Source organism: Vanacampus margaritifer, chromosome 19, assembly GCF_051991255.1.
Source record: "Vanacampus margaritifer isolate UIUO_Vmar chromosome 19, RoL_Vmar_1.0, whole genome shotgun sequence".
NCBI classification, from domain to species: domain Eukaryota; kingdom Metazoa; phylum Chordata; class Actinopteri; order Syngnathiformes; family Syngnathidae; genus Vanacampus; species Vanacampus margaritifer.
The window spans coordinates 14,762,613-14,788,215 of NC_135450.1; the positions used below are offsets into that span (position 1 = coordinate 14,762,613).

General features: G+C 42.5%; 2 protein-coding genes across 7 annotated transcripts; both read right to left on the minus strand.

Annotated features, from left to right (window-relative positions):
* Nucleotides 1–36: 36 nt before the first annotated feature.
* gtf3c2 (general transcription factor IIIC, polypeptide 2, beta) lies at nt 37–15,805 on the minus strand. Of its 2 annotated transcripts, none has more exons than XM_077552424.1 (20): nt 15,657–15,805; nt 14,135–14,233; nt 13,500–13,953; nt 12,724–12,857; nt 12,494–12,663; nt 12,300–12,373; nt 12,127–12,204; nt 11,952–12,050; nt 11,382–11,609; nt 11,200–11,311; nt 9,913–10,030; nt 8,024–8,055; nt 7,828–7,957; nt 6,447–6,591; nt 6,221–6,382; nt 5,094–5,172; nt 4,879–5,007; nt 4,596–4,805; nt 2,052–2,153; nt 37–671 (listed from the first exon to the last, which is right to left on the minus strand). In XM_077552424.1, the coding sequence occupies exons 2-20, from the start codon at nt 14,178–14,180 to the stop codon at nt 432–434; spliced, it is 2,742 nt and encodes a 913-aa protein (XP_077408550.1). In that variant the 5' UTR covers nt 14,181–14,233; nt 15,657–15,805; the 3' UTR covers nt 37–431. The 2 variants fall into 2 exon arrangements, with proteins under 2 accessions (XP_077408550.1, XP_077408549.1); XM_077552423.1 differs by lacking the exon at nt 15,657–15,805 and adding an exon at nt 15,108–15,166.
* On the minus strand, nt 15,362–25,300 carry znf512 (zinc finger protein 512). Of its 5 annotated transcripts, none has more exons than XM_077552433.1 (15): nt 22,075–22,405; nt 21,825–21,928; nt 20,714–21,665; nt 20,366–20,425; nt 20,032–20,094; nt 19,377–19,720; nt 19,177–19,305; nt 18,446–18,570; nt 18,284–18,370; nt 18,111–18,209; nt 16,985–17,326; nt 16,807–16,908; nt 16,607–16,669; nt 16,378–16,476; nt 15,362–16,097 (listed from the first exon to the last, which is right to left on the minus strand). In XM_077552433.1, exons 5-15 carry the CDS (start codon nt 20,055–20,057, stop codon nt 15,690–15,692), a joined length of 1,824 nt encoding a protein of 607 aa, XP_077408559.1. In that variant the 5' UTR covers nt 20,058–20,094; nt 20,366–20,425; nt 20,714–21,665; nt 21,825–21,928; nt 22,075–22,405; the 3' UTR covers nt 15,362–15,689. The 5 variants fall into 5 exon arrangements, 3 of the variants coding, with proteins under 3 accessions (XP_077408559.1, XP_077408558.1, XP_077408560.1); XM_077552432.1 differs by having other exon boundaries at nt 20,032–20,099; XM_077552434.1 differs by lacking the exon at nt 20,366–20,425 and having other exon boundaries at nt 20,032–20,099.
* Nucleotides 25,301–25,603: the final 303 nt, after the last annotated feature.

The following is a 25,603-nucleotide window of genomic DNA, read 5'->3' on the forward strand; positions in this document are numbered from 1 at the left end:
TAGTAAGAAATTGTAAACATAACAAACAACATGAGCCAATGTTCAAAATCTCCTTTATTCATCAAAACAATACATTGAATACAAAAATCTATATTTAAAGTATGTTTTCCATAAGAAATTTCAAACAACTAGAATTGTGTATACATTCTGTACAAGAAGCTGATATCCACTCTTTTATTGTTAATATACGTTAATGTATATAGGGACATACGGAACTGTTGGAACTCGCCGTTGACTGTAAACAAGATGCAAAAGTGAGGCTAACAAACTCTTCATGATAAAGACATTTTCTGTTAAAACATATACAACAACGCCAGCGAGGTCACGGTGCGTTCAAGTAATTCCGTAGCTGACGGCGTCCACAAAACGTTTGTTTTTCAGCTAAAAATGTTTAGACCTGGGATGAAAAAGACACAAATGCGCGGCCGTGGTCATAGAGGAGTGGGTTGTGGCGTTTCCTGGGGGGTGTCTTGCGGGGCATCGGGTGGAACGTCCTGGGGGGATTCCCGGGGGACATCCGTAGGGGTTTCCTTGGGGCCACCTCGGGCCCGACGGATGAGGTCTTGCACGGCTTTGTAGTTCAGGCCCATGACGCAGTTAAGGCGCACCAGGCCAGCCTGACCCCCCGACGCCATCCATGTCTGGGAGCTCAGATTTGGACTAAAACGCACCTGAGGGACGATGAAGAGGGACGAGGACGGGCACCGGAGAGGGCAAAGCCATCAGCGGATGTTTTTAAAAGAGCCGCAAATGCGTGCTGTTCATGCAAGCTCGCATTTGTTTACATTTTACATATCTGTTATTATTATAAGCAACCTAAAGAAATGCAGGGTTTCTGATTTCAAATTTTTTTATAGTTAGGATTTTTGCGTTCAGACTTTGGCTGGCGACCAGTCCTGGGTGTGCCAATTTGTGTCTTACTATTGATTGGCGACCAGTTGAAAGTGTGTCTATAGGCGGCCTGGCATTAACTGACAACCAATCTCTTGGTTGTCTATATGTGCCCTGATTTTGTCCAGCGACCAGTTCAGGGTGTCTGTATGTGCCCTGCCACTGACTGGCGACCAGTCCAGAGTGTGCCTGTTATGACTTTGATGGGTATGCCGACCGATCGAGTCTGTCCATATGTGGCCCAATCTTTACTGGAGATCAGTTCATTGTTTGTTCAAATGTGCGCCAACTACAGAAGGCGACCAGTCAATTGGTTTTCTATAGGTTCCCTGACTTTAGATGGCGACCAGTCCATTGTTTACTCTACAGTTTATGCATCCTGACATTGACTGGTGACCAATCAACTGTCCTGACATTGGAGAATTGTCCATGTGTCCTGACAGAGGATGGCGACCAGTCAAATATTTGTTTGTGTACTAACGTCGGATGGCGACCAATCAATTGTTTCCCCGCTGCATGTCTTGACATTGGATGGCGACCAGTCAATTGTCTATCTGTCCAGACATTGGATGGTGACCAGTCAAATATTTGTCTACATGCCCTGACATTGGCCGGTGACCAGTCAATTGTTTTGTCTTTGTGTCCTAACATTGAATGGTGACCAGTCAATTGCTTGTCTGCGTGTCTCGACATTTGCTGGCGACCAGTCAGTTGTTTGTCCACACATCCAGACATTGGGTGGCGTACAGTCCAGGGTGTGCCCTGCCTCTCGGCCAAAATTATTGTGACGAAACGGAAGCTTCGAGCTGTTTGCTAGCATTTCTTGTTGAAGTTGGTTCCACTAAAAGTAAATTTTTTCACACGGCAGCATTTAAAGAAAAACCCTGCGGCGTTTCGTCCCGCTGAGCGTCTATCATCACCTTGGCGGTCCCCCTCCCCTCCTCCTTCTCATCTTCTGTTCAAACTAAGCACACAAAAAGCCTCCACAGCCGCCGACTTCCACCCTGGGCGACATTTTTCTTATTTTACACATCATTACACACGCGCGCGCACACACCGGGAGCACGAGGAGGCTCTTGGTCCATCACTCCTTGGACTTGATCTTTTCATGATGTGCTGTTGAACTGTGTGTGTGTGTGTGTGTGTGTGTGTGTGTGTACCTTGTACAGCGAAGCCAAAGGCATCACATCCATGTCGAGCTTATTGAGAAGCTCCGTGTCTCTCATTTGCTTCCACAGTTTCCCCAATTTGTTGAAGTGTTTCTGCAGGAGACCAAACATGACATTTTGTTGGAATTTTTAACACTCAAATTTTTTTTTTTTTTGAGGAATTCCTAACAATCCCATTAAGGCCAATTACATTTTTTGTTACAATATTTAAAGACTAAATTTCTCTCTACAGCAATTTTGTTCTTTCTCTACTTAACACCAAATGTGCACATTTTTGCGCCCATCTTTTGTGTGAAATTGCTCATTCCGCGAATATCTTTCTAAAAAAAAAATAAAAAAATCAGTGCAAGCACTCATGGCAGACAACGAAGCGCTTTAAAGCAATTTTTTCTTTCTTTTTTTCTTAACACCAAATGTGCACATTTTTGCGCGAAATTGCTCATTCCGCGAATATCTTTCAAAAAAAAAAAAATCTGTGCAAGCACTCATGGCAGACAACAAAGCGCTTTAAAGCATTTTTTTTCTTTCCCTACTTAACACCAAATTTGCACATTTTTGCGCCCATCTTTTGCGTGAAATTGCTCATTCCGCGAATATCTTTCAAAAAAAAAAATCTGTGCAAGCACTCATGGCAGACAACAAAGCGCTTTAAAGCATTTTTTTTCTTTCTCTACTTAACACCAAATGTGCACATTTTGCGCCCATCTTTTGTGTGAAATTGCTCATTCCTCGAATATCTTTCTAAAAAAAAAAAAAATCAGTGCAAGCACTCATGGCAGACAACGAAGCGCTTTAAAGCAATTTTTTTCTTTCTCTACTTAACACCAAATGTGCACATTCTTGCGCCCATCTTTTGTGTGAAATTGCTCATTCCGCGAATATCTTTCTTTCTAAAAAAAATAAAATAAAATAAAAATCTATGCAAGCACTCATGGCAGACAACGAAGCGCTTTAAAGCAATTATTTTCTTTCTCTACTTAACACCAAATTTGCACATTTTTGCGCCCATCTTTTACGTGAAATTGGTCATTCCGCGAATATCTTTCTAAAAAATAAAAAAAAATCTGCGCAAGCACTCATGGCAGACAACAAAGCGCTTTAAAGCATTTTTTTTCTTTCTCTACTTAACACCAAATGTGCACATTTTTGCGCCCATCTTTTGTGTGAAATTGCTCATTCCGCGAATATCTTTCTAAAAAATAAAAAAAAATCAGTGCAAGCACTCATGGCAGACAACGAAGCGCTTTAAAGCAATTTTTTTCTTTCTCTGCTTAACACCAAATGTGCACATTTTTGCGCCCATCTTTTGTGTGAAATTGCTCATTCCTCGAATATCTTTCTAAAAAATAAAAAAAAATCAGTGCAAGCACTCATGGCAGACAACGAAGCGCTTTAAAGCATTTTTTTTCTTTCTCTACTTAACACCAAATGTGCACATTTTTGCGCCCATCTTTTGTGTGAAATTGCTCATTCCGCGAATATCTTTCTAAAAAATATATATATATCTGTGCAAGCACTCATGGCAGACAACGAAGCGCTTTAAAGCAATTTTTTTCTTTCTCTACTTAACACCAAATTTGCACATTTTTGCGCCCATCTTTTGCGTGAAATTGCTCATTCCGCGAATATCTTTCTAAAAAATAAAAAAAAATCTGTGCAAGCACTCATGGCAGACAACGAAGCGCTTTAAAGCATTTTTTTTCTTTCTCTACTTAACACCAAATTTGCACATTTTTGCGCCCATCTTTTGCGTGAAATTGCTCATTCCTCGAATATCTTTCTAAAAAATAAAAAAAAATCAGTGCAAGCACTCATGGCAGACAACGAAGCGCTTTAAAGCAATTTTTTTCTTTCTCTACTTAACACCAAATGTGCACATTTTTGCGCCCATCTTTTGCGTGAAATTGCTCATTCCGCGAATATCTTTCTAAAAAATAAAAAAAAATCAGTGCAAGCACTCATGGCAGACAACGAAGCGCTTTAAAGCAATTTTTTTCTTTCTCTACTTAACACCAAATGTGCACATTTTTGCGCCCATCTTTTGTGTGAAATTGCTCATTTCGCGAATATCTTTCTAAAAAAATATATATATATCTGTGCAAGCACTCATGGCAGACAACGAAGCGCTTTAAAGCATTTTTTTTCTTTCTCTACTTAACACCAAATGTGCACATTTTTGCGCCCATCTTTTGTGTGAAATTGCTCATTCCGCGAATATCTTTCTTTCTAAAAAAAATAAAATAAAATAAAAATCTATGCAAGCACTCATGGCAGACAACGAAGCGCTTTAAAGCGGCCAGGCCAACGGTCTATCCAAAGACAAAAATGCATTTTTAATGTTTGGGTTTAGCGAGCTAGCGAACAGCCAGTCGCAATGTGCTCAAGTTCTATAGAGGGAAATTAATTCATCAATCAATTAATTCAATAATTAATTGACCCGATTCACACTACATAGTGCTCAGTCTCTGTTTTCATCAATAACGAATTTAGAAAGAAATCTCTGAATTGACTTCACAGTTTCACACTGCTACCTACCATGTTGTTGTCCGTGTGGTGAAGGTAGTATTTTTTCTTGGCTTCTTTGTACAACTCAGAGGGCCCGCATTCGATGTCAGCCTTCCCGTCGCCGCCTCTTCCTGCCTCTGCTTCATCCTCCTCCTCCTCCTCCTGCTCTTGCACTTCCGGCTCCTCCTCTTTATTGTCCCCGGCGGCGGCGCGGCGCTCCAAAGATGTCAAGTAGACAGGCTGGGGAGACACAAGGTGCATGAGCATGGAGGTGCGAGTCCTGTCGAGATATATGTATGCAATATATACTTACAAATCTCCTTTCCACGGGCTTTTTCACGTGCAGAGCACAGGGCAACAAAGGAGGTAACATGCAGAGGATGACCTCGCCGATCATGTCTGACACCAGCAAAGCGTTCAGCCAATCAGAGTAAGAGATGGACTGCGACAAGAGAGGAAAGCCATGAGTGCGTGGCCGGCCGACATTGAAATACGAATTGTAAATAATAACAACACACGTGGACAGACCCAAATGGTGGCCATCCTGGGTACTGCAAGGTAAGAGCGGATTTGGTGGTCATAGTAGTGGACTCCATTTGTATATTTGCTGGAGGGAAAAAAGGGCAAGACAAATGTGAATAAACATAGAAGCCAAAAATTCCCCCAAAAAATACATTTAAGAGATGCTACAGGGATATTTTGTATGATGTACATATTTTGACTAATTGTCATCTATGCTCTTTACATGAGCCTAAAATGTTGACAGCTACACTTGAAAAATCAAACAGTTGTTAAAAGGGACACAAAAAAAAGAAAACTTTTTAATTCCATTTAAAGCATGCAGCAACATTTTTGCTCCATTCTTTGAATGGAAGTGAAGGAGCTTCACATGGTGGACAAATAAATTCGAATCCAGGTGTCTAAATTGAAACGTTAAAATAAACGATTGCGTTATTTTTGGTTTACTAAAAAAAAAGTATTTTTTTCTTCTTCACTAGGACCTTAAAACGTGGTTTGAATTGTCACCCCGATTCTGTAAATAATCTTAAAATGTCAAACCAGCCCAAAATTGGACACATTGATTTTCCTAGTAACAAAAAAAAATGTACCACAAATTCAAAGCATGCAACAAAAAGTTGCTTCATGCTTTGAATGAGCGGAAATAGCACCATCTGGTGGACAAATATAACAATGGAAATTTAAGAGTCTAAATGGATTGTTGATCAAAAATGGGACTTTTTTTCCCCCATTTCTGTACATTTAAGTGAGCTAAAAATAAATAAATTAAAAATAAATAAATTAAAAATAAATAAATTAATAAAAATAATAATACACAATAGCTGACATTTGTTCCTTAAAACATCACATTGAAAATGACACCTTTGATCAAATTCTAAAAATGGAAAACAGCAGTGAAATCAGAACAGTTAAAATGTCCTTTTTTTGCTATGACCTCGAATGCCAACTAAAAAAAAAGAAGAAAAAAAAAGCAGGTTAATATTCATTATGTATGTTTCAGCCTGAAGCAGGTTTTAAAAAGATTAAAAGTAAGAACCAATACCAATATCTAAACTGGTGACATTTTCTAGCATGCATACTTAGGATTTAAGGATCAAGTCAGATGAGATGAAAAAAAAAAAAAAAAGGTGTTTTACGCAGAAAAGGCGCCGTCCTGGGCCCACATCAGTCCTGGCGCACTGGCCGGCCAGCACATCTCATTAAGCAAGGAACGTTTCTGCACCGTGACTGGCCCGTAGAGCCTGCGCAGATCCCACGTCTTCAGGAGGCGTTCCTCCCCGGCGGTTGCCACAAAATGTCTGACACGAGACAAGGTGGATTTCCGCAAAAGGGATCACATTCTGAACGCGCCCGTCGTCTTACCTGCTGGCGGGACAGAACATGAGCACTCGTACGGCGTGATCGTGAGCCAGGAAACATTTGTACGGCAGCAAGATGGGAGGGTCCTGCGAGTCCTGGATGCGCAACAATGCCGATTTGGTGTTCAGATCCCAAAGACCAACCATACCTTTAAAACGAGAGAAGACGAATTTCTGACAAACGCGGATGCTTTTTTTTTTTTTGGTTAAGTTTTCATTTCTTTGCCACAATATTGCTAGATTTTCATAATTTTATATAGTTATAGTTTTAAAGCAAACACGGTGAGGAGGCTTTTAGCTGTTATGCTGCACTGCAACTTTAACGTCTTTATTCAAAATATTTGGTTTGTAAATGCGTTTAAATGTTGTCGATGTATTTTTTTTATTTTTAGGAAGCTGCTTTTGTTCTCTTTACTTGGCACCTTTGGAGTTTTGTTATGTATCAAATGTGCTATATAAATAAAGTTGTCTTGAATATGTTTGGCCATAAAAGTACAATATTTCTGTGTAAAAAACCTCTACTTATTAATTAAAAGGCTTTTAGGTTTTACCTTAAAACTAGGGCTGAACAATTAATCAAATTCAAATTGACGTCGCGATGCAATATGTGATTTCCAAAATCGCAAAAGATTAAAAAACAAAGGCTTCATTTCAATCAGTCAGTAGGTTTTATATTTTTTTTTAGGGATGGGCGAGGACGGTGCCGATACCAGCCTTATTTTAAGGTATTGGTACTCTGGACGGTGGCCGATACCAGCATCGGCTGCCCTCTAGTGGCCGTTTTACAAATCAGACACTAGAAATTTGAGGAATAAAAAAATTGCCATAAATTTCATGCAATTCTAAAGCAAAAATACTATAATGGGATTTATACGTCTTTTTATTTAAAAATATGTATTTTTGGGTGGGGGGGATTTTTTGTACTTGTGGTGTCTGTATCTGGTATCGGTATCTGTCTGGAAAAAGGTGGTATCGAACATCCCTAATTTTTTTTATAACATGAATATTTCATTTATTTATTTAAGACTAACATTTTTAGGTAGTAAATCTGATATTGATTATTGTAATCAAGATTAATTTACTGCATGTGTTTGGCAAAAAAAAAAATATTGGAAAAGGACCATGAAAGATAATCGCATATTAAATCGCAATCACAATATCAAGGGAGAAAAAATAAATAAATCACAATTCCGTTATAAAAAAAAAAAAATCATCCTCACTTAAAAAAACAAAAACAAAGATAATAATAAAAAGAAGAAGTAATTATTGGGTCACAAAAAGGCAACTTTTTAGGCAATGAAAATCTACGTAAACTAAAAATTTAATTCATCTTAAAATGCCAAAATGCTTTCCTTCTCTGAGAGGAAACAAGACGAACACGCTACCGTCATAGAACCCGAGGGCGATGATGTCATGTGGCTTGACGGGCAGCCAGTCCATGGCCAGAATCTGGCCGCTGTGCTGCAGGCGAGGAGCCTTCAAGGAGCCCAGCTTCAGGGTGACCACGGGTTCGCACTGCAGGGAAGACGTTAGCGTAAACAACAGGAGGGCGGCGGCGTCATCGAAAACCAGAGCGCTCACCTTATAAACGCAGGTCGGCCGGCCGGCGTCGCCTGCGAAATGAAAATCGCATTTCGTCACATCTCCACACGAATACAGTATTCTAGTTCTTGCATTTTTTTAAAAAAAATTTGTGTGTGTGTTGGCTCAGAATGACCGACAGGACTGTGAGAGGAGCGGCGTAAATTTCACAGCTTTGCGACGCTAACAACCAGCCGTGTAATGCATCTTCTTTGTCATTTCAATTATAGATCCCAGTTTGATAGGGGAGGGGGGGGGGGGGGATACCAGAAGTCAATTACTCCAAAGCCGCCTTGCACCTTCTGTCTTTTTACACCCCCCCGCCCCTTTTCCTCCTCCTCCTCCTCCTCTCTTTCACACCTCATTCATTCATAGGACAAAAGCATTTGTCATGATCTGCTGTGAACGCGCTCGTGTTCACGTCAGACCGTTTCATGTCATCCCAAATACCAGCAAATGTGACGCTGCTTGCCTGGAAATTTGTGCAAGAAAAGGTCCTCAAGCAGCATCTGTTCGCCAAAGCGTACATTTACACACACAGACTTGTCTCTCTCTGGGACATTCTCACACACACACACACACACACACACACAGCACATTAATTCAGTAGAGTGTAATATTGTGTGTGTGTGTTTATGGAGTCTATCTAATGCGCGTCAGCTATGCTTGGACGCGGCGGGCTGATGGAGTCGCTCAATGACCCGCTTCTACGAAATAAAGTTTTAACGAAAGGCCATGGCGCACTGGGCGAGGGGGGGGGGGGTGGCTGGAGGGAGGGTGGAGAAGAAAAAAAAAAAAGTTGAGAAATGTCAAGACTTTGCTTCTTTGTTTTTAACCCTATAAAGCCAAACCAATCATATTAACTCTTTGACTGCCAGACGTTTTCAGAAAAGGGATGCCGTGGGTGCCAGCCGATTTTAAGCATTTTGACTGATCTTTCAAGGTCCACAGAAAATGATGTGTTTGGACTATGGAAACACACATACTACCAAATGAAAGATTGGACTCTCATCTTTCATCAGAAAAAAAAGTTTGTTTCTACCTTATTCCGTTTTTGAGTAATCAACAATAGAAAATGGTTAGTTTCACCTCTGTTTTGAAAAAAAAAACGTCTTTTAACGTCTTTGGCACTCCTCCATAGGATTTTACTAAACGTTATTTAACGTTTTTGGCAGTCAAAGAGTTAAATACAAGAGATTTTCAGCCCTCTATTTAGAGTATAATATCATATATGTATAGTATAAATGATGAAGGACCCAAAACTGAGCCCTGGGGTACACCACATGTGACTTTGAGTCTATTCGACATGCTCCCTACATATTGATATCTTTTAGATTAATAGCTTCGTGTCCAGTCTAAAGCGACACCTTTAATTCCGATTCTCTCTCTCTAAAAAAAAAAAGAGACAATATTTCATGATTTACTGTATCAAATGCTTTTTTAGATCCAATAGAATATAGTTTTTGATCAATCACATCTGTAATAATTGCCATGGATTCGGTCAAAGCTTGTCAAGTGGAATTATTTTTCCTAAAACCATGCTTACTGGAGAGACACCTATACTTATTAATAATGTGAGAAATGCTCGTTCTGATTTTCGGAAAGACTAATATGTTGGATATGTCTGTTTATTATTAGAAAAGAATATGAATATGTGATGTGGTCCAATCTGACTTGACGGCGATGCTTGCGTGTGATTGCCGATGTACCTTTACATTGACAATGGACATACATAATCGTCATATATGCTAGGAGACGACAAAAAAAATGAAAGGGTTGACTACTGGAGTTTGAGGACTGAAAGTGTGGCCAACACCGCCCTCTGCTGGACAAAAAGATGTACTGCAATTTGTAGTTTTTTTGGGGGGGGAGGCGTATGCTGGTCTTACCGGTGTCTGCTTGTTTTTGGCCGGCATGCAGAGCATCAGGATGGGGCAGGGTGTAGATGGCGAGCACACTCGTGGAGGTGACGACGGCCAAGAGACCGAGTCTTGGAAGTAGAGGGGCCTTGAAAGCATAATGAGTGACGTTATTAGCATTATGTGCGTATGTATTTACGGCATATGTGTGTACTGTTTATTCATACAATAGGGGTGTTAAACTCAGTTTATTACATCAGGACAACAACTGATGGAGAACCAGTTTGGAAATCAGACGTCAAGGATAAATAATAGTTTGTTCAACTTTTGTTCAAGTTAACTGTAAAAAGCTGCTTAGTCATTTCTTAGGAACAGCAACAATATTTCCGGGTCAAAATGACCCGCAGGTGTATTTAATTATCCAAAAGTATCCTGAACTCTTTTTTTATGTGGACGCACATTAGCTAACAACAAAGACAATATTTAATTTTTCATCCCGTGTGTTGCTTTTGTTTTTCTGGATTAGTAATTACATCCTGGGTTTATTTGGCCCGGGGTCGTGTGGAATTATCCAAAAGTGCCCGAATTTTTTTTTGTGTGTGTAATCCGGTTTATCTAACACTCTTGTGATTCCTTTTGTCCCCCAACAGCAATGATAATGCTAAATCATTTTGACCCGGGTTTTGATCAACTCATTCACTCCCAGCTCATTTTCACTGAAGCAACCCCCTTCGCTCCCGGCTGTTTTACTGAATTGTGACTGATTTCGCAAGGTCCACAGAATATTCTGTTTTAATGCTATTAAAACATGGAACCTACCAAAAGAAAGATTAGCGTGTCTTCTTTCATCAGGAAAAAAAAAAGTATATTTGTATTTGTTTCCGTTTGCAGGGATTAGCATTAGAATATAGCTAAGCGTCATCATTATTCACAAACCTGTTAAAAAAACAATGACAAAAAGAGCTCGTTGCAGCATGGCCCTGGTTGATCTCTTATAATCTGCTGCCACCTGCTGGCCGTTTTTTGTAATAACTACCATTGTTTTAAGCCACCTCTTCAAGCTGTATCAAATCCTTCTGTATGCTCTATCATAATTATTTTTTTTAAACGTATATACAGTATACGTTTGTGGGAGTGAAGGACAAAGTATAAAAAAAAAATAAAAAATTATTGAATTTTTTCCGTAATAAGCTTTCAACTTTTTACTTTCACTTTGAAATGGGTCCGTTCGACTCACAACATAAGAGGAGGCTCTAATCCAATCCAACACAATTACATTTCAGTGCAACAAAATTGACGCGTAAGACCACCTCGTACCTCTTTCTGTGACGTGGGCGGCTCCCATCCTCCCGACGGGCACCACTTCAAGTGCCAGATGAAACCTTGGTCCAGAGCCAGACCGTACGCCAAAACAGCCTGTGAGTTTGGCCTGCACATGAACAGGAAACGCTCAAGGGTTTCGTCCCAATAGTTTGATCAAAACCCATGAAAATGCAAACCTGGCGTTGTACTCCAATGTGCCCACGTCCCACAGTTGCACCAGCGCCGGCCCGGGACACGTTTCCTGAAAGTAGTGCTCGTCCCCCGCGTCCTTGTGGCACGCCATGGCCAAGTATTGCGAAGCCGCCGCGCCGTCGGGCGTCGGGCACCACTCCATGGCCCACACCGGCCCGCCGGTGAACAGGTGCATGTCCCAGCACTGCGGGTGGACGGGTAACGATTCGAACCTGCGCAAAAACAAATAGAAGTCTTTTTTTTTTTCTTTGGTCCTTCCTCGGGTCTCCTGACGGCCTCACGACTTTGGCTGGAAGTGTTCGATTTAGGTGAACGGTATGGGATTTTTTAAAATAGGTTTTAGGTGAACTAATGAATACACACACACTCGCACATACAAAAAAAAAAAAAAAAGGAGAGCAATGATGATGACATGTCAAATCGGTAAAATTGCCGAATGAACAATACTGAGCTCTCCAGAAAAAAAAAAAATAAATAAAATAGAAGTATAATGAGCGTCTATTATTTCATAACGAGCAAACTTGTGGCCCAGCAGTTGCGTTGCCGCGTTATACCTGTCGAGTCTCTGCAGGGGCTTCCCCTCATCACAACCGTCCCGGGACACCTTGAAAGCGGCCGAGACCCTCTCCCGAGGTAGGTACGACTCCAGTTCGCTGCGGAAAAGGCACGCCAACGTCACCACGCGTTTACCAACGGCGAGGGCAACAACATGGCTGCCGTGGGAAGCACCTGGAGGGCACTCGACGCCAGGCGTTGGAGGAAGGCAGCCACTCCGGGAACACCCAGCGGCTGAGTTGCTCGTCACGGCTTCAAAACAAAACAAAACAACAACAAAAAAAAAATTTTTTTTTTAGGCGCAATTAATTGTCATAAAAAAATGGGGAAATCTACACAAGACTTACAATTTCTTGTGAGTCTTGACGGTTTCCAAAACGGCATCGGTCAAGAGGGCGGGTGTTTTGAGGACTCGAGCGGCCTGGAAGAGAAATCGATCATTAAGTTAACCCCTTTTAAACCTTTGAAAAAAATAATAATCTAATACGACATGACCAAATATGGCCACTTCCTGTCTAAAGGACGACAAAAAAGTACTAACAAGGCCATCGTATTTATCATCACGATATTCAGAGTCAGCCTGCTCATCGTCATCTTCCTCTTCCTCCTCCTCCTCCTCCTCCTCCGGCTCGGTTTCCGCAACATCAGGAACAAAGTCCTCGTCGTCTGCAGCGTCGCCATCGGGACATTTTCTCTTTTGGCCTCTGCGGCCTGGAGGAGGTCAAATTACATTTACTTTTTAAAAAACGTATGTGACGCACAATTTCGTACCTTTCGTCCTTTGAGAATTTTGTTCATCTGTAGTTTGCGGTGCAGCTTTGGCGATGATGTCGCTGGTGGTTCTCGGACCTTCCGAGGAATAACTGACCTCCTCTTGCACCATCGTGTGGAGGAACTTCATCGCCCTGAAATGTTTTTGAAAGGACAAACACAGAGGACATAATGTTAAGGCCAGGATTGGGGTCCTTTTGGACTCCATCTTGGATTTTTGGAACATGGTGCGACTGGGCGATATGGCCTAAAATACAATTTTTTAATTCATTTTAATTAAATTTAAAAGTAATTTTAGCCAGAAAAGTTGCCAAGTTATAACAACCAACTGTGCTAAAAAAACAAACAAAAAAAACTAGCTCCTCTCATTTGCAGCCATTTTGTTAGTGTAAGAAATGCATGCTATAAAAAAATAATTATTAAAAAAATTCTCTTGAGCAATAGATTAATTTCATGGGCCAAATGGGGTGATTAGCAGTTAGACGGTTTACCATGTTTATAAAAAAAAAATAATAATAATAATTTCGCCCAAAATTTCACTGGTAATAAGCACTTTCTTCTCTCGCTTCTCCTCAGCTGAGCAGAGAGGGGATGGGCGAGCAGTTGTACACAGGTAGGAGGAGGTCCGAAGATGATCACATACACGGGTGCCTTTTTGCTATGTTGATAAGTTAGGACACTGCGACTTACTAAGGATAATTAAAACTGAAGAAGAGTGTTAATATTTCCATTCATACCGTTAGAAGCTAATTTCAAAATCAAAAGCAGTGATTCACATTTTAGCAGCGCCCCTCCTTGGGCGTCTTCCTGGCGGCAACTCCTCAGGTTCTTCTTCTTGAACCTCCTCACATGGCGTGACGGGCTCCACATTCACGATCCGCTTCTTCACGTATTTCCTCTTTGGCTTCGGCGTCCCGTTCTCCAAAGAGCCATCAGTGACGGGCGAGGGGGAAACGTTCGTATGGGCCGAGATGTCGCCATTAGGCACGTGAGGTGAAGCGCGGACGTCCGCACTCGCCGGCGGAACCTTTCTCGGACGTCCTCTCTTGCCAGGCGTCTTCCGGGGAGTCTCCGCCTTTGCTGGGGGCTTCCTCGGCAGCACCTCTTCCTCCTTTGGGTCCTCGTTTGCATCGGTGGTGTCATAGTCGAGAAATCTGGAGTTCTTTTTGCGTTGCCGACCTCTTGAGCTGGTCGCTAAATCGTAGTAGGGCTTGGACGGCGCCTCTTGACCTGCGGGATAAGCATGTTATCATTCCATTGTATTTTTAAAGACATATTACGGAAAATTGACATTACCCTATAATGTCTTTATACAAATAGTTCTGTGTCTGGAGTGCCTCTTAAGTTATGTAACATTTCTGAAAAGGATGCTGAAGAATAAATATGGCAAATTGTGGCTGAATATTCAAACCTTGCTCAGGGTCGTCGGCATTTTCCAGCACCGTTTCCTTTACCATTATGTTTTCAGATGTTCCGTCATGTGTCTTCCCACGTCGGCAGTGCAGCTACACTGAAAACAAGTCAGGAACACACACACTTATTTATTATGCTGCTGGTAAGCTGAAACCTTGCATCATTACACGCACAAGTTTAATCAATGTATCCATCCATCATCTCGAGTAGTGCTTTTCCTCATTTAGACTTTTACACCCTGGACTGTATGTACTACTGTACTTAATGTCGCCGGTAAAAAGTAGACACTGTTCTATACTACAGTTTGAGGCAAACTTGTTAAAAATTAAATCAACCATGGATTCTGTGAATTTAGACTCAAAAACCAAACACCATTAAAGTCTCTGACAAATTTACGTTGTACAGCCTCCTTCAAACGGCTCGATTTTTATTGTCTTCAACAGAACAAGGAATTATGCTTAGATGGGCACGTTCTTTCATTCGGCATTGGTTTGTAAGAAAATAAATACAACCAGTGGCACATTTTTGTTTGTAATTTACACTTCCCGTCAAACATGTCCTGTCAGTGTCACGCAAGCGGGGTTAGCACCACACGGCTAATGCTAATTTGCGCAGGAGACAGTGGGTGGCTTTCCGGGTCCCCGTTAGTCCTTATTTAAAATACTGTATTTTTTAAAATGTCACTTGCCAACTAGTTCAAATTTTGGAAAACTGAGGTAGATAAAAGCACACTAATGTACAGTCGTCCACTCTTTTTTGGTGGCGAAGGCTGACTATCTGCGTACAAGTCCACGATGTTCGGATCAATACATGCGGGTTCGAGTCCCCCACCCGGAAAGCTCAGCTACGCGATAAAAAGGCCAAATATTTTCACAATTACCACCTTTACTATAACATTGTGATAAAACAAAAACAAAAACGATTTAAACATAAAAGAGGCATTGTCAGCTCTTGTTTTGATTCAAACTCACGCTCAGCTTCCTTCAGTCCGCCATATTTACTGTAGTAGGAGAGGGGGAGGCTCACATCGCCCCCTGTCGATGCAAAGGAGGACTGCATCCCTTTATAGTATGGCGCTCCAATACGCATGCGCCAATTTGAGACACGAGTGGACGTCAAGTTATTTTCACACTTTTTTGAGTCCCCGTCTGAGCATGTATTCCTTAATTAAACAGTTTATGTGTGTATGACCGTGACTAAGGAGAAATAGTCAGACATGCAAACATCACGTTTATAAGTTTTTATTAAATTCTCAACATTCTCAAAGTGCTTTTCCTGCCTTGTCTACTAACGAGTTAACACCTTTCCCTTGATTCCTAGACTGATGGGTGATGCTAATTTGAATCTAATATTTCAGTTCCAACTAAAATTTTATGGATACCACTTAAATCTAAGAGGCACACATATTGTAACAAGTTCTGCCGAAAGCATTCTATAATAAGTAGGTGAACACAATGGGTTACATACATAGAAAACACACATTAACTACATTTGTTGTACATGTAATGACAATATCTCACCTTCCTCAACTCACTGCTCTCTTCTGATTGTTTTTAATCCAGTTTTTGTCTTTTGGAGGCCTCGGCGTGGAACTCCATCCCGTCCGACTGTCGCTGATTCCACCGAAACGCCGGTCTGTGTCGGCCACATTGCTGAAAGCCGTCATTCTGCCTCTCCTCGCGCTCCCTTTGGTTCCCCTCCGCCATCATGTCGGCGTCCTCCACCTCGATTGGGGCCTGCTCGGCCCTCACGTCATTGTCCAGCCAGATGGGACCGTGAGGGTGCTCCACAGGGGTGAGCAGAAGTGTGGACGGGTGCTGCATCTGGGAGTGAGGATGATGATGATGATAATGATGATGATGATGATGGTGGTCCATGATCTGCTGCTCTGCAAGGTGGACTGTCTCTCTGTGTTGCTTTTTCAACTTCATGGAAGCCTTTTTGTTGGTCACAAACCATTCCTGAAGCATAAAACCATAAATCATCAAGATTATGTCATCCAGCAAGAAAAGTGTGATTTTTTTTTATTTATTTAGTGCCACTCCCAGATAACTAAAAAATAAAACAAAGACATATATTTGAAACAACCACACAAGTTTGTTTTCTGCTAGCTTGATGCTAACACACAATGCAAACGCCATAGACGGGCTAACCAATAGCATTGCTAATACAGTAGTACGTCATCATTTTAAACATCTAATTAATCAAAAGTATTTTAGGTGCATGCGTGTGTGTTGTAACCTGCGAATGCGTGGTGTTGATGTGATATTTCACACCGCTCTCCGAGTAAAACTCTTTGCCGCAGATTAGACATCGGTATTTTCCCACCTCAAAGTCGCCCTGCAAGGGAATGGCACGCATGATTATCCTCATTACGATGGTAAAACATTTTTTTTTTTGTTTGTTTCTTCCAAAATAGCACTTGAATCTGAAAAGACAACATTCAGATATATGGAGGAGGTGACCGCACCCTTGTACACAGTCCCAGGTGAGCCTTGAGTCCGGACACGCTGGTGTATGTGCACCCGCAACCCTGAAACACACAAGATTATACAAACATAGAAGATGGATTTGAGTAGCTGAGTAAATATTTTATAATCTGACTGTTATGGAAAATATGCGTTAAAGGCAGGAAATGTTACACAATTTCAGAATAAAGGTATGTATGACCTGGTTGGGACAGTGGACCTTCTTGTGCACGTTCAATTCGTTCTTCCACTTCCTCAGCAGTTCCTGGCTGAAGGTGGGCCGGCCAGGTCGCGAGTATTTCAACTGAAAGCGAGAAAACTCATTTAAGGACAAATTATAGTAAACCCCCACTATTTGTGGACCTTTTATATATATTTGCCTTTTTGTCATCAGGCACCAAGTCAGACTGAAAGTTCCTCTTGGGCCCGTCTTTGGATGGCTCCTTGTTGGACATGTTGAAGTTGGCCAGCAGCGCCGAAGCCCGCTGAACTTTGCCGCCGGCCTCAGCCTGGCTTTGAACCCCTGTCGCCTCGTCTTGGTGCGCCGGACTCGTTGGGGCGTGCTCGGACTTGAGGTGGTACTCCAGGCCGGCTTTGGACTTGTATGGTTTCCCGCAGTGCGAACAACTGAGCAGCATCTTGTCCAGTTCGGCCTGCTCCTTGCCGCACTTCTTCATGTGGTAGATGTAGCCCATGATGCTGCTGAACGTCGCTGTGCAGCCCTGGAAAAACATGCAGAACAACAAAATATTGTGTAAACCACATATTCTTTAAATGTAGCCACCGTGCCGCCTTAGTATGACTGATTACATTAACAAAATTATTCCAATGTACTGGCTTCTGAAGAGCCATGTATTGTTTTTTTTTGTTTCTATGGTTACAAAGCGGCCTTTTTTTGCAAAGTAATTCTACGTTTATTGTGAAAGGAAAACCGGATGTTGTTGGGTTAAGCACTTCCTGTTAAGCGTCGTGTCAAAAAGCTACGCAAACAGATTGCTGCTCCGTGTCCTCAAGTCTGAGCTAAGCACAGCCTGTGCGTGACGTATATAGAAAATGTTTTGTGTTAAATGTGGAGCCATTAGGGGTTAATCGTTTGCATTAAAGATATACTAGAAACGTTTATTTACTTCAGGGCAGCGATTAGCATGGAGCTAACGGTTAGCATGGAGCTAACGGTTAGCATGCTATTTCATTGTGTTATTTAGCATACAGCAAACAAGTGGGACCCAACCTTTTGTTGTATTTTATTTTACAACAGCATGTAAGTGTGTTTTGTTGTTACAGTTTTACACCTTCTCAAGTCATCTCCACGGTGAATAAAGTAGCAAGATTCATTAACTAGCATTTCATTGAAGGAGTTATCTATCTGTCTGGCTACAGCGGGGACGTAGCAAGGGCAGAATACAATATAAAATAAAATGAAATCATTACAACTGTGCAAATGTCTAAGTATTGCAATACTAACAAAAATTCCACTAATAAAAAACAAACAAAATCCCATTTTACCTCTTTGGAGCACTTGACCTTGCCCAACTGTTTCAGGATTTTCCTTAGCTTGTCTTTGACGGCGCGTTCGTCCATGTCCTGGGCGTCTTCCACTGACGGCTGGCGGCCAGGAAAAACGCAACGTTTAGAATCGCCTTCAGACGCCGAAGTATTTCGCCACCCATGGCACTTACCGGATTGCTGTGGTCGGCCATGAGGTGATACTTCATCCCCGTGGAAGATTTGAGCTGCTTCCCGCAGTGTTGGCACGAATACGCTTGCTGAAATTGTTGTTACAGTTACATTTTATTGTCAATTTAAATAGATGACAAACATTCAACTTGAGAAATGCTGACCAGTTTGCAGTTGTCCATGTGCTTCTTGAGACCTTCCACCGTCTTCCTGCTCACACTTTTACATTTGGGACAATTGACTCGGCCTCTGGCGACGATCTGGAGCTGCCAACGCTCCTCCTGGCTCCCTTTGTTAAAAATTAACAATTTACTTGGCCGAGAAGCAATTTCATGCCTAACAGAAGAATAAACTTGTGGTAGGAGTCAAAGTTCAGATTCCAGTTGACGATTTTAAAGGACAAGTCCCCCCCCCCCCCCATTTTTGACTCAGCTACACTGGTTTAAATATGGTATTTTGGTTAATGTTGCATTTGTGTAATATAAGTTAAAAGCTGCAAAATCCAGCCGTTTTTTTTAATCCATCTCAGGGGGCGGCCATTTAGCCGCTTGCTGTCAACTGAAGATGACATCAATGTTGCTCAGGGCTCAGGCAACGACCAATCACAGATCACCTGTTTTCTGAAGCTGAGCTGTGATTGGTTGAGACCTGAGCAACATTGATGTCATTTTTAGTCCAGCATGTGGCAAAATGGCCGCCCCCTGAGATGGATAAAAATTGCTGGATTTTGCTTCATAACTCTTATTCCACAAATGTAATATTAATCAGAATGTCATGTTTGGACTAGTGAGGTCACATAAAACATTATTATTGTCAATAATAAAAATAAAAAAAAGACTTCCCCAATAAATGTCCACACCAGTGAAATGAGTTAATGCCGTATCAGCAAGCCTACCTGGAGGATAAGTTGGAGGTTGCTTCTTGCTGGAGACCACTGGTGGCTTCTTCTCTTCTTCCTCAGCGAGCTGAAGCACGGACACATCCACGTCGTTTTGGACACCTCCAACAATTGCCGCTACAGTTTCTGAAGCGTTGTATAAACCAGTCATTAGTTTCAGTCTTTAAAAATAACTATAAATAATTCGTAAAAATCACCAGGTCTGCAGAAGATATTTCTGCTGGGGTTCCAAGTCCGGTCTGGTTGTGAAGAGGGACCCCTGCTGGCCTGATACCGGTCTTGGTTGCTGTCCCTGCTTGCTGCGACTGTCCACATGTTCTGCCGGCCCGAATGTCCCGCTTCGTCTGTCCAGAGCTGCCCCTGAGCTGGTTCTCCATCTGGAGTCCAGGAGTGGAAGTTCCGGTCCTGAAGCTGGGAGGTTCCTCTACTGTGAGGCCACATTTCCTTCAACAAGAGCCTGGGAGGAAGCCTGGCACCCTTGGCCAGACCGGAGTAGCTGGTGCTTGGATAATTTATGGAGACACTCTGAAGGTTTTGGTACCTGATACAATTAAAAGTCCATCAAGTAGAAGTTAAAAAAAAATAATCAAGGAGGCTCTTCATCCATTCAATGGCTGATATCCTACCAAACTTAAACTATTAAATACTTGACAAAAAAATCTAATTCTCCAAAGAGCAGCTTCCCTGGTGCAAAACAAATCAAATTTAGGCAAATAATATATTCACTTTTTGCAATAAAAAATATTACTTCGGCACAAAGAAAAAAATACACTGATGATGTAGAGGCCTCATTCAAGTGTCACATTGTTTGTTCTTGCATATTTTCCTCAACAATTCAGACTCAGCTCTTACCTTCTTCCAGCAAAACCTCTCTTCATCTTAACAGCTTCTCGGACTTGTTCATGCTCAGCATCACTGCTCTTAAAAAAAAAAAAAAATTAAAAAATTGCTAGGCAAAGAAGCATCGATTTTTTTGTCCAGATTGTATACATTTTAAGAGCATTCGGCGGACACGCCCACAATATTTGAGAAATGAAATGACTTAAGTCACATGAAGCTTCAACGTGACGATTTTAAAAGCATTTAAGGTTGTTAACATATTTTATGTGGTGTGTCAATTGTACCTTGCTTTATAAACTGGGAACAAAAATGTAAATTCCGCAAAAGTTGATGAGATTGTCCTTACATGTCTTGATAAGATGTTCAATCAAATGTGTCCCAATACTTTTGTCCAGTCCATCAGGCCCTATGGTGAAAAACTTTTAATTAGCCAAGACATTCATTTACAGTACTTCTTGGTATATTACACACCAGGTAACGTGTTTTTAAGAAATATAACGAGGGACGTTGAATAGATGAGTTTATTCTTTAGTGCAAATCATGTGTTGCGTTTGTGTACATTCATGTCGTGATCGACGATACTCGTGAGCTTCAAATGTACAATACGACCGTACAAGTCAACCTGGACAAAATAAAAACAACAAAAAAAGGTATTTTCTAACGGAGAAAGACAGGAAACGTGTGATCCGCTTACTTTAACAATCTGCCATTATTGTTGTGATCGCGGGGAAAGGACGTCGAAGCAGCCGAGCGGCGGCATCCGGCATCCTGCTTCCTGCAACCCGCAGCCGCCCGCCGAATCTCGGTGTCGCCTGGCCCAGGGGGCCACGGGAGGGACGGAAAAAACGACGAGCAGGCGGTTCCGATTCCGATCAGATCGAAGATGAGCTCGGAAAAGGCGTGAATGGTTCGCTCCGCGGTGCGTTTACGTGCAAGTCGGAGGAACGCCCTCTCGCTGCATCTGCCGCGCGGCCTTCAAGGACTGTAGGAATTGCTAGATGCTATAGATTCAACGTCAAGGAAACACGCAATTTGACAATCCATTTATCAATATATTTGGTTGAATTCAGTCTGAAATTTAATATATAAAAATAAAGGAGATTACTAGGTGAGTTCCAGCAGATCACAGAATAAAAAAGAAACACTGCAGTACTGTATTGTAAAAGAACAATTTCATACCAGGGACATAATTGCACTCAATATGATGAACTTAAAAATATATTAAATGAAAATTGTAAACAACCATAAATATCATGCGCTCGATTATTTTTCCAACGAGAAAGGCTTTTTCACACCTCCCTGGGTTTTTCATGGAAGCCACCGAACCGGGAAAAAAAAATAAGATCTGTTCAAGGGTCAAACTGTTTCTATCACAGGACTTCCATTAACTGTATCGGTAATGTTTTAAGCAAGTAACATTATTAACCGTCGTACACGTGTAAAATGCTCCCCATGAACACACTTCATCTTAAAAACAACCGTGGTACTTAGTTATTACCATCTTATACGCTAAAGTACTGTCCTTTACTATAAGCAGGACCATTGCTACTATTATGAATACTAACAAATATGACTGTTAACATCTGTTGTTGAAGATGATACCGGAAGTGGTATTGATGGTGGTTACAGGTCCCGGGTCAGCTACTCTGCAAAACACACCAAAATATCCTTGATTAGCACAAAACTTTATCTTGATTTTGGAAACTTGTACAAAATGAGTCCCAAAACAGCTGCTGTGTTTTAATCAGAATCATTCATTTATTCTCTACTGCATAATTACTCTTACTTAGTGGGAGTTTTATTACCATATATAAAAAAATTCTATGTCGTGATTAGGGCGCCGAGAATGAATGGCAGAAGTTAGCAGGGCTTCTCACCAGGTCCAATCCAACGTGGAACTTCTTCAAGTCTGCAAATGCGTCAAGAAAGTCCATCACATTTTTATTTGAGAGAGAGAGAGAGAGAGAGAGAGAGAGAGAGAGAGAGAGAGAGAGAGAGAGAGAGATGTCGGTTGTCACTTGATCTATACAATACGGATAATTCAAAAATAATTACCAGGTCTCCAGATAAATCCTGTCTCAGGTCCAGATCTTCACTTCTGCTGGAGTTCCAAATCTGGTCCGATCCTGCTCCAAATCCCTGCATGAAGCTACTGCGCTTATGAATGAAGTGTCCTGCTCTGTCGCCGCGGGAATAAAGACCTGAATCTTAAGCTGGGATGTTATTGACACTAAAGTCCACATGGTGGACCCCTCAGAAGGCTCTTTGACCTTTCAATAGTTCCCATTTTTAAAAAAAAATACACATTTTGACTGATAATCATATTCTTAATAACAGTCATGTAAGTGACACACGTGATGATGATGATGATGATGATGAAAGGGAAGTGGAGAGGCGGGACGTCACTCCACGGAAGGCGCGTCCTCTTCCGTAAAGACTTGACCCAAGTCGTCTTCCAGCGCGCAGTCCGTCCTCCTTCTCTTAACGCCACTGATGGACGCTTGAAGCTCATTAGCGCCGCCGCCGCCTCCGCCGCTCCCGCGACCGGCATCCCCCTCGGAGAAGATGCCGTCCAAAGCCGCTTGCCTCCTGCGACTTTTCAGGATGCCCCGGAAGTGCTCCACCACGTTGCCGTCAAACAGGTTGATGTTCCTCGTCACCACGGCGACGCTGGGGTGCCACTTGGCCACCAGGCTCTGCGTCTTGGCCCAGTAGCCCAGCAGCTCCTTGATCTCCGCCGTGGGGATGCTGTCGTTCCAGCCCGCGTCTTCCTCGGAGGAGGACGCGCCCTCGGGAGCGTCTTGCTGCTCGACGTCCTGGAAATGGTCGGTGGAGAGCACCAGGGTGTGCTCTTCCACCAGCTCCTCCACGTCGTCGCTGTCCACCTCCAGTCCCATGAACTTGCCCAGGGATACGATCTCGTCAACCACGTCCGCTTCCATAGCGGGCTCGGGTTCGAAGCCTTCAAAGAACCTGGGCACCACGGAGGCCGGCCACAGCTTCCTCCAAGACGACTGCACCGTTCTCTTGGCGACTTGTTCCCAGGCTTTCTCCAGGACCGTCAAGCAGTGGAGGATGTTGAAGTGGTCTTTCCAAAACTCTCTCAACGTAAGGTTGGTCTCCGTGGTCACCTCAAAGCATCGCTGGAAAAGAGCTTTGGTGTAGAGCTTCTTGAAGTTGGAGATGAAGTTCTGGTCCATGGGTTGGAGCAGAGGTGTGGTGTTAGGCGGCAAAAACTTCACGGCGATGAAGTCGTTGTCGCTGCCCCAGTCGTCTCCCAACCCCGTGGGCTGAGCCAGCCCGGCGTCCAGGACCAGGAGGGCCTTGAGTGGAAGATTCTTCTCCGTCAGGTATTCCGCCACGCTGGGCGCAAACACCTCCTGGAACCACTCGGTGAAGAACTGCCGAGTGACCAGCGCTTTGGGATTGGACCTCCACATGACGTTCAGCTTGTTTTTCTGCACGTTGTTCTTTTTAAAGGCTCTCGGGGTTTCGGAGTGGTACACCAGCAGAGGTTTGACTTTGCAGTCCCCACTAGCGTTGGCGCAGAGCAGCAAAGTCAGCCTGTCTTTCATGGGCTTGTGTCCCGGGAGGCTCTTTTCTTCCCGTGTGATGTACGTCCTCTTGGGCATTTTTTTCCAAAAGAGTCCAGTCTCGTCACAGGTGAACACTTGCTGGGGTTGAAAACCTTCACTTCCAACAAACGACTGAAACTCCTCCACAAATTTCTTGGCACCTTCTTTATCGGCGCGAAGAGTCTCTCTCTTTCGGACCACGTAGCGGATCCCGCTTCTCTTTTTAAAGTTTTCAAACCAACCCCTGCTGGCCTTGAAGTCATCCGCGCTGTCCCCGGGGCTGTCTCGAGTCAGGTCGCTGTACAGCTGCCGCGCACGCTCACAAATGATCGGCTCCGACACTTTCTCACCCCTCGCTTGCCTCTCTGTGACCCACTGAAGCAGAAGCTTCTCCACATCTTCCATTCGATAAGGTCTCCTGCTTGTAAGCGTTTTCACTCCTTTCGCAACATCGGCAGCTTTAATGGCTTCTTTCTTTTTCAAAATGGTGGATATGGTGGACTTGGCCATATTGTACTGAGTAGCCAGGTCAGACACCCGTGTGCCGCTTTCAAATTTAGCTATAAGTTCTTTTTTTTGTTCTATGGTCCGCATTACGTTTGTTCTCTTTGGCGTATTACGAGCAGAACTCTTTTGGGGTGGCATTTTGAACATGCTATCCATCACAACTGAAGGACTATGAGAGGAGGGGGGGGGCGCTTATTTTACACCACTTCCGGGTTGAAATGACGTCGGCTTCGAGAGCTTCAGCATTGGCTATTCGGAAAATAAAGGTGGACGCCTCCGCGCATAGTAAACACTCAGGCATAAACAAACAATCAAATCTAACATTGTCAAATAATTAATCACAAGCTTTCGAAAATAAATGACTAAACATTAACATAGCAAAATGCGGAGAAGCTTTCAGTTAACTAAATAACGAATAACAAGAGCTTTCTTTTCTGGTAGTCTGTCACCTGCACACCCAAAACATCATTAATTCACAATAACGGGCACGCTTTCGAAATTTAATGGCTCGAACATTCATTTGCTTAACATTGCGGAGGGTCTATTCACATTTTGCTAACAAATGAGAAACAATTATTATTATTATTATTATTGCTCTTTCTGAAACGTTTACTTTCTGATCCAAAACAACCCAATTTAACATACACACATATTTACCCTACAACTATTTAAGTGTTAAAAGTGTCCAAATAGCATGACACTAAAGAGCATCTATTTTGATAGGTGAGAACAGATGTTTTGCGTTAGCTACTGTTAGCCGCGCTGACGATATAGCACTGTGCTTAATACAGAACATGCCCCACGACAATGAAACAAAATTCTAAGATTTTGTGTTAGTAATAATAACCTCGATCCTGTGACGGCTTAACGGGCTACTAATAACTTACGTTCATAACGCCACCGAGTTCCGCACTGACTGTTAACTACTCGTATCAAAAGGCATTGTTGCAGAGCGTCCCACCATTTCATTTTCTGCAACTAGAAATGTTCCATTTAAGCACAGAGGAACACTTATGACCTGCCAACGTGATAACATGGCTAAAATATCTTCATTGTTGCAGCACATTCTGCTTTTTTCTTCGTCTTTGTCTCCTAATCCACCCAGCAGTGCATTGCAAACGCAATTTAGGAACATTACCGCCCCCTGATGGAGGAAGTGTGTATCGCCTTAGACTATGTAAGGTTTAGGGTTGATGTGATTAATCTTGGTCTCTTTTTTTTTTAATCACAAAAACCTGGCTGGAATTTGAACAGGGGTGTGCAGACTTTTCTATCCATTGTAGTCATCCACCAGTATTACTGTAAGTATGTTAATATGCATGTATCAATAAAAACATACATGAGAGCTCTGCACTGAGCTATGTTTGTCTGTGTGTGTGTGGGGGAGGCAGGGGGAGTAGCTTACATGGTTGGGGGGTGGGGGTGTGGGTGGGGGGGTGTTGGGGTATGAGTGGACTGGTGGGGGTTAAGGTCACGCCTCTGGCCTAAAAAGGCGAATAGCA

Excerpts from the sequence above, each read along its gene's own strand:
- gtf3c2 (XM_077552424.1), bottom strand. The coding sequence starts at position 14,180 with ATGGTAAAGGAAACGGTGCTGGAAAATGCCGACGACCCTGAGCAAG. Across the intron at positions 13,954-14,134 it reads TGCCGACGACCCTGAGCAAG|GTCAAGAGGCGCCGTCCAAG; the intron begins GTTTGAATATTC and ends CTTATCCCGCAG. Across the intron at positions 2,154-4,595 it reads ACCACACGGACAACAACATG|AAACACTTCAACAAATTGGG; the intron begins GTAGGTAGCAGT and ends GGTCTCCTGCAG.
- znf512 (XM_077552434.1), bottom strand. The coding sequence starts at position 20,057 with ATGAAGAGAGGTTTTGCTGGAAGAAG. Across the intron at positions 19,306-19,376 it reads AAATATCTTCTGCAGACCTG|AAACTGTAGCGGCAATTGTT; the intron begins GTGATTTTTACG and ends ACAACGCTTCAG. Across the intron at positions 16,098-16,377 it reads TCAACACCACGCATTCGCAG|GAATGGTTTGTGACCAACAA; the intron begins GTTACAACACAC and ends TTTATGCTTCAG.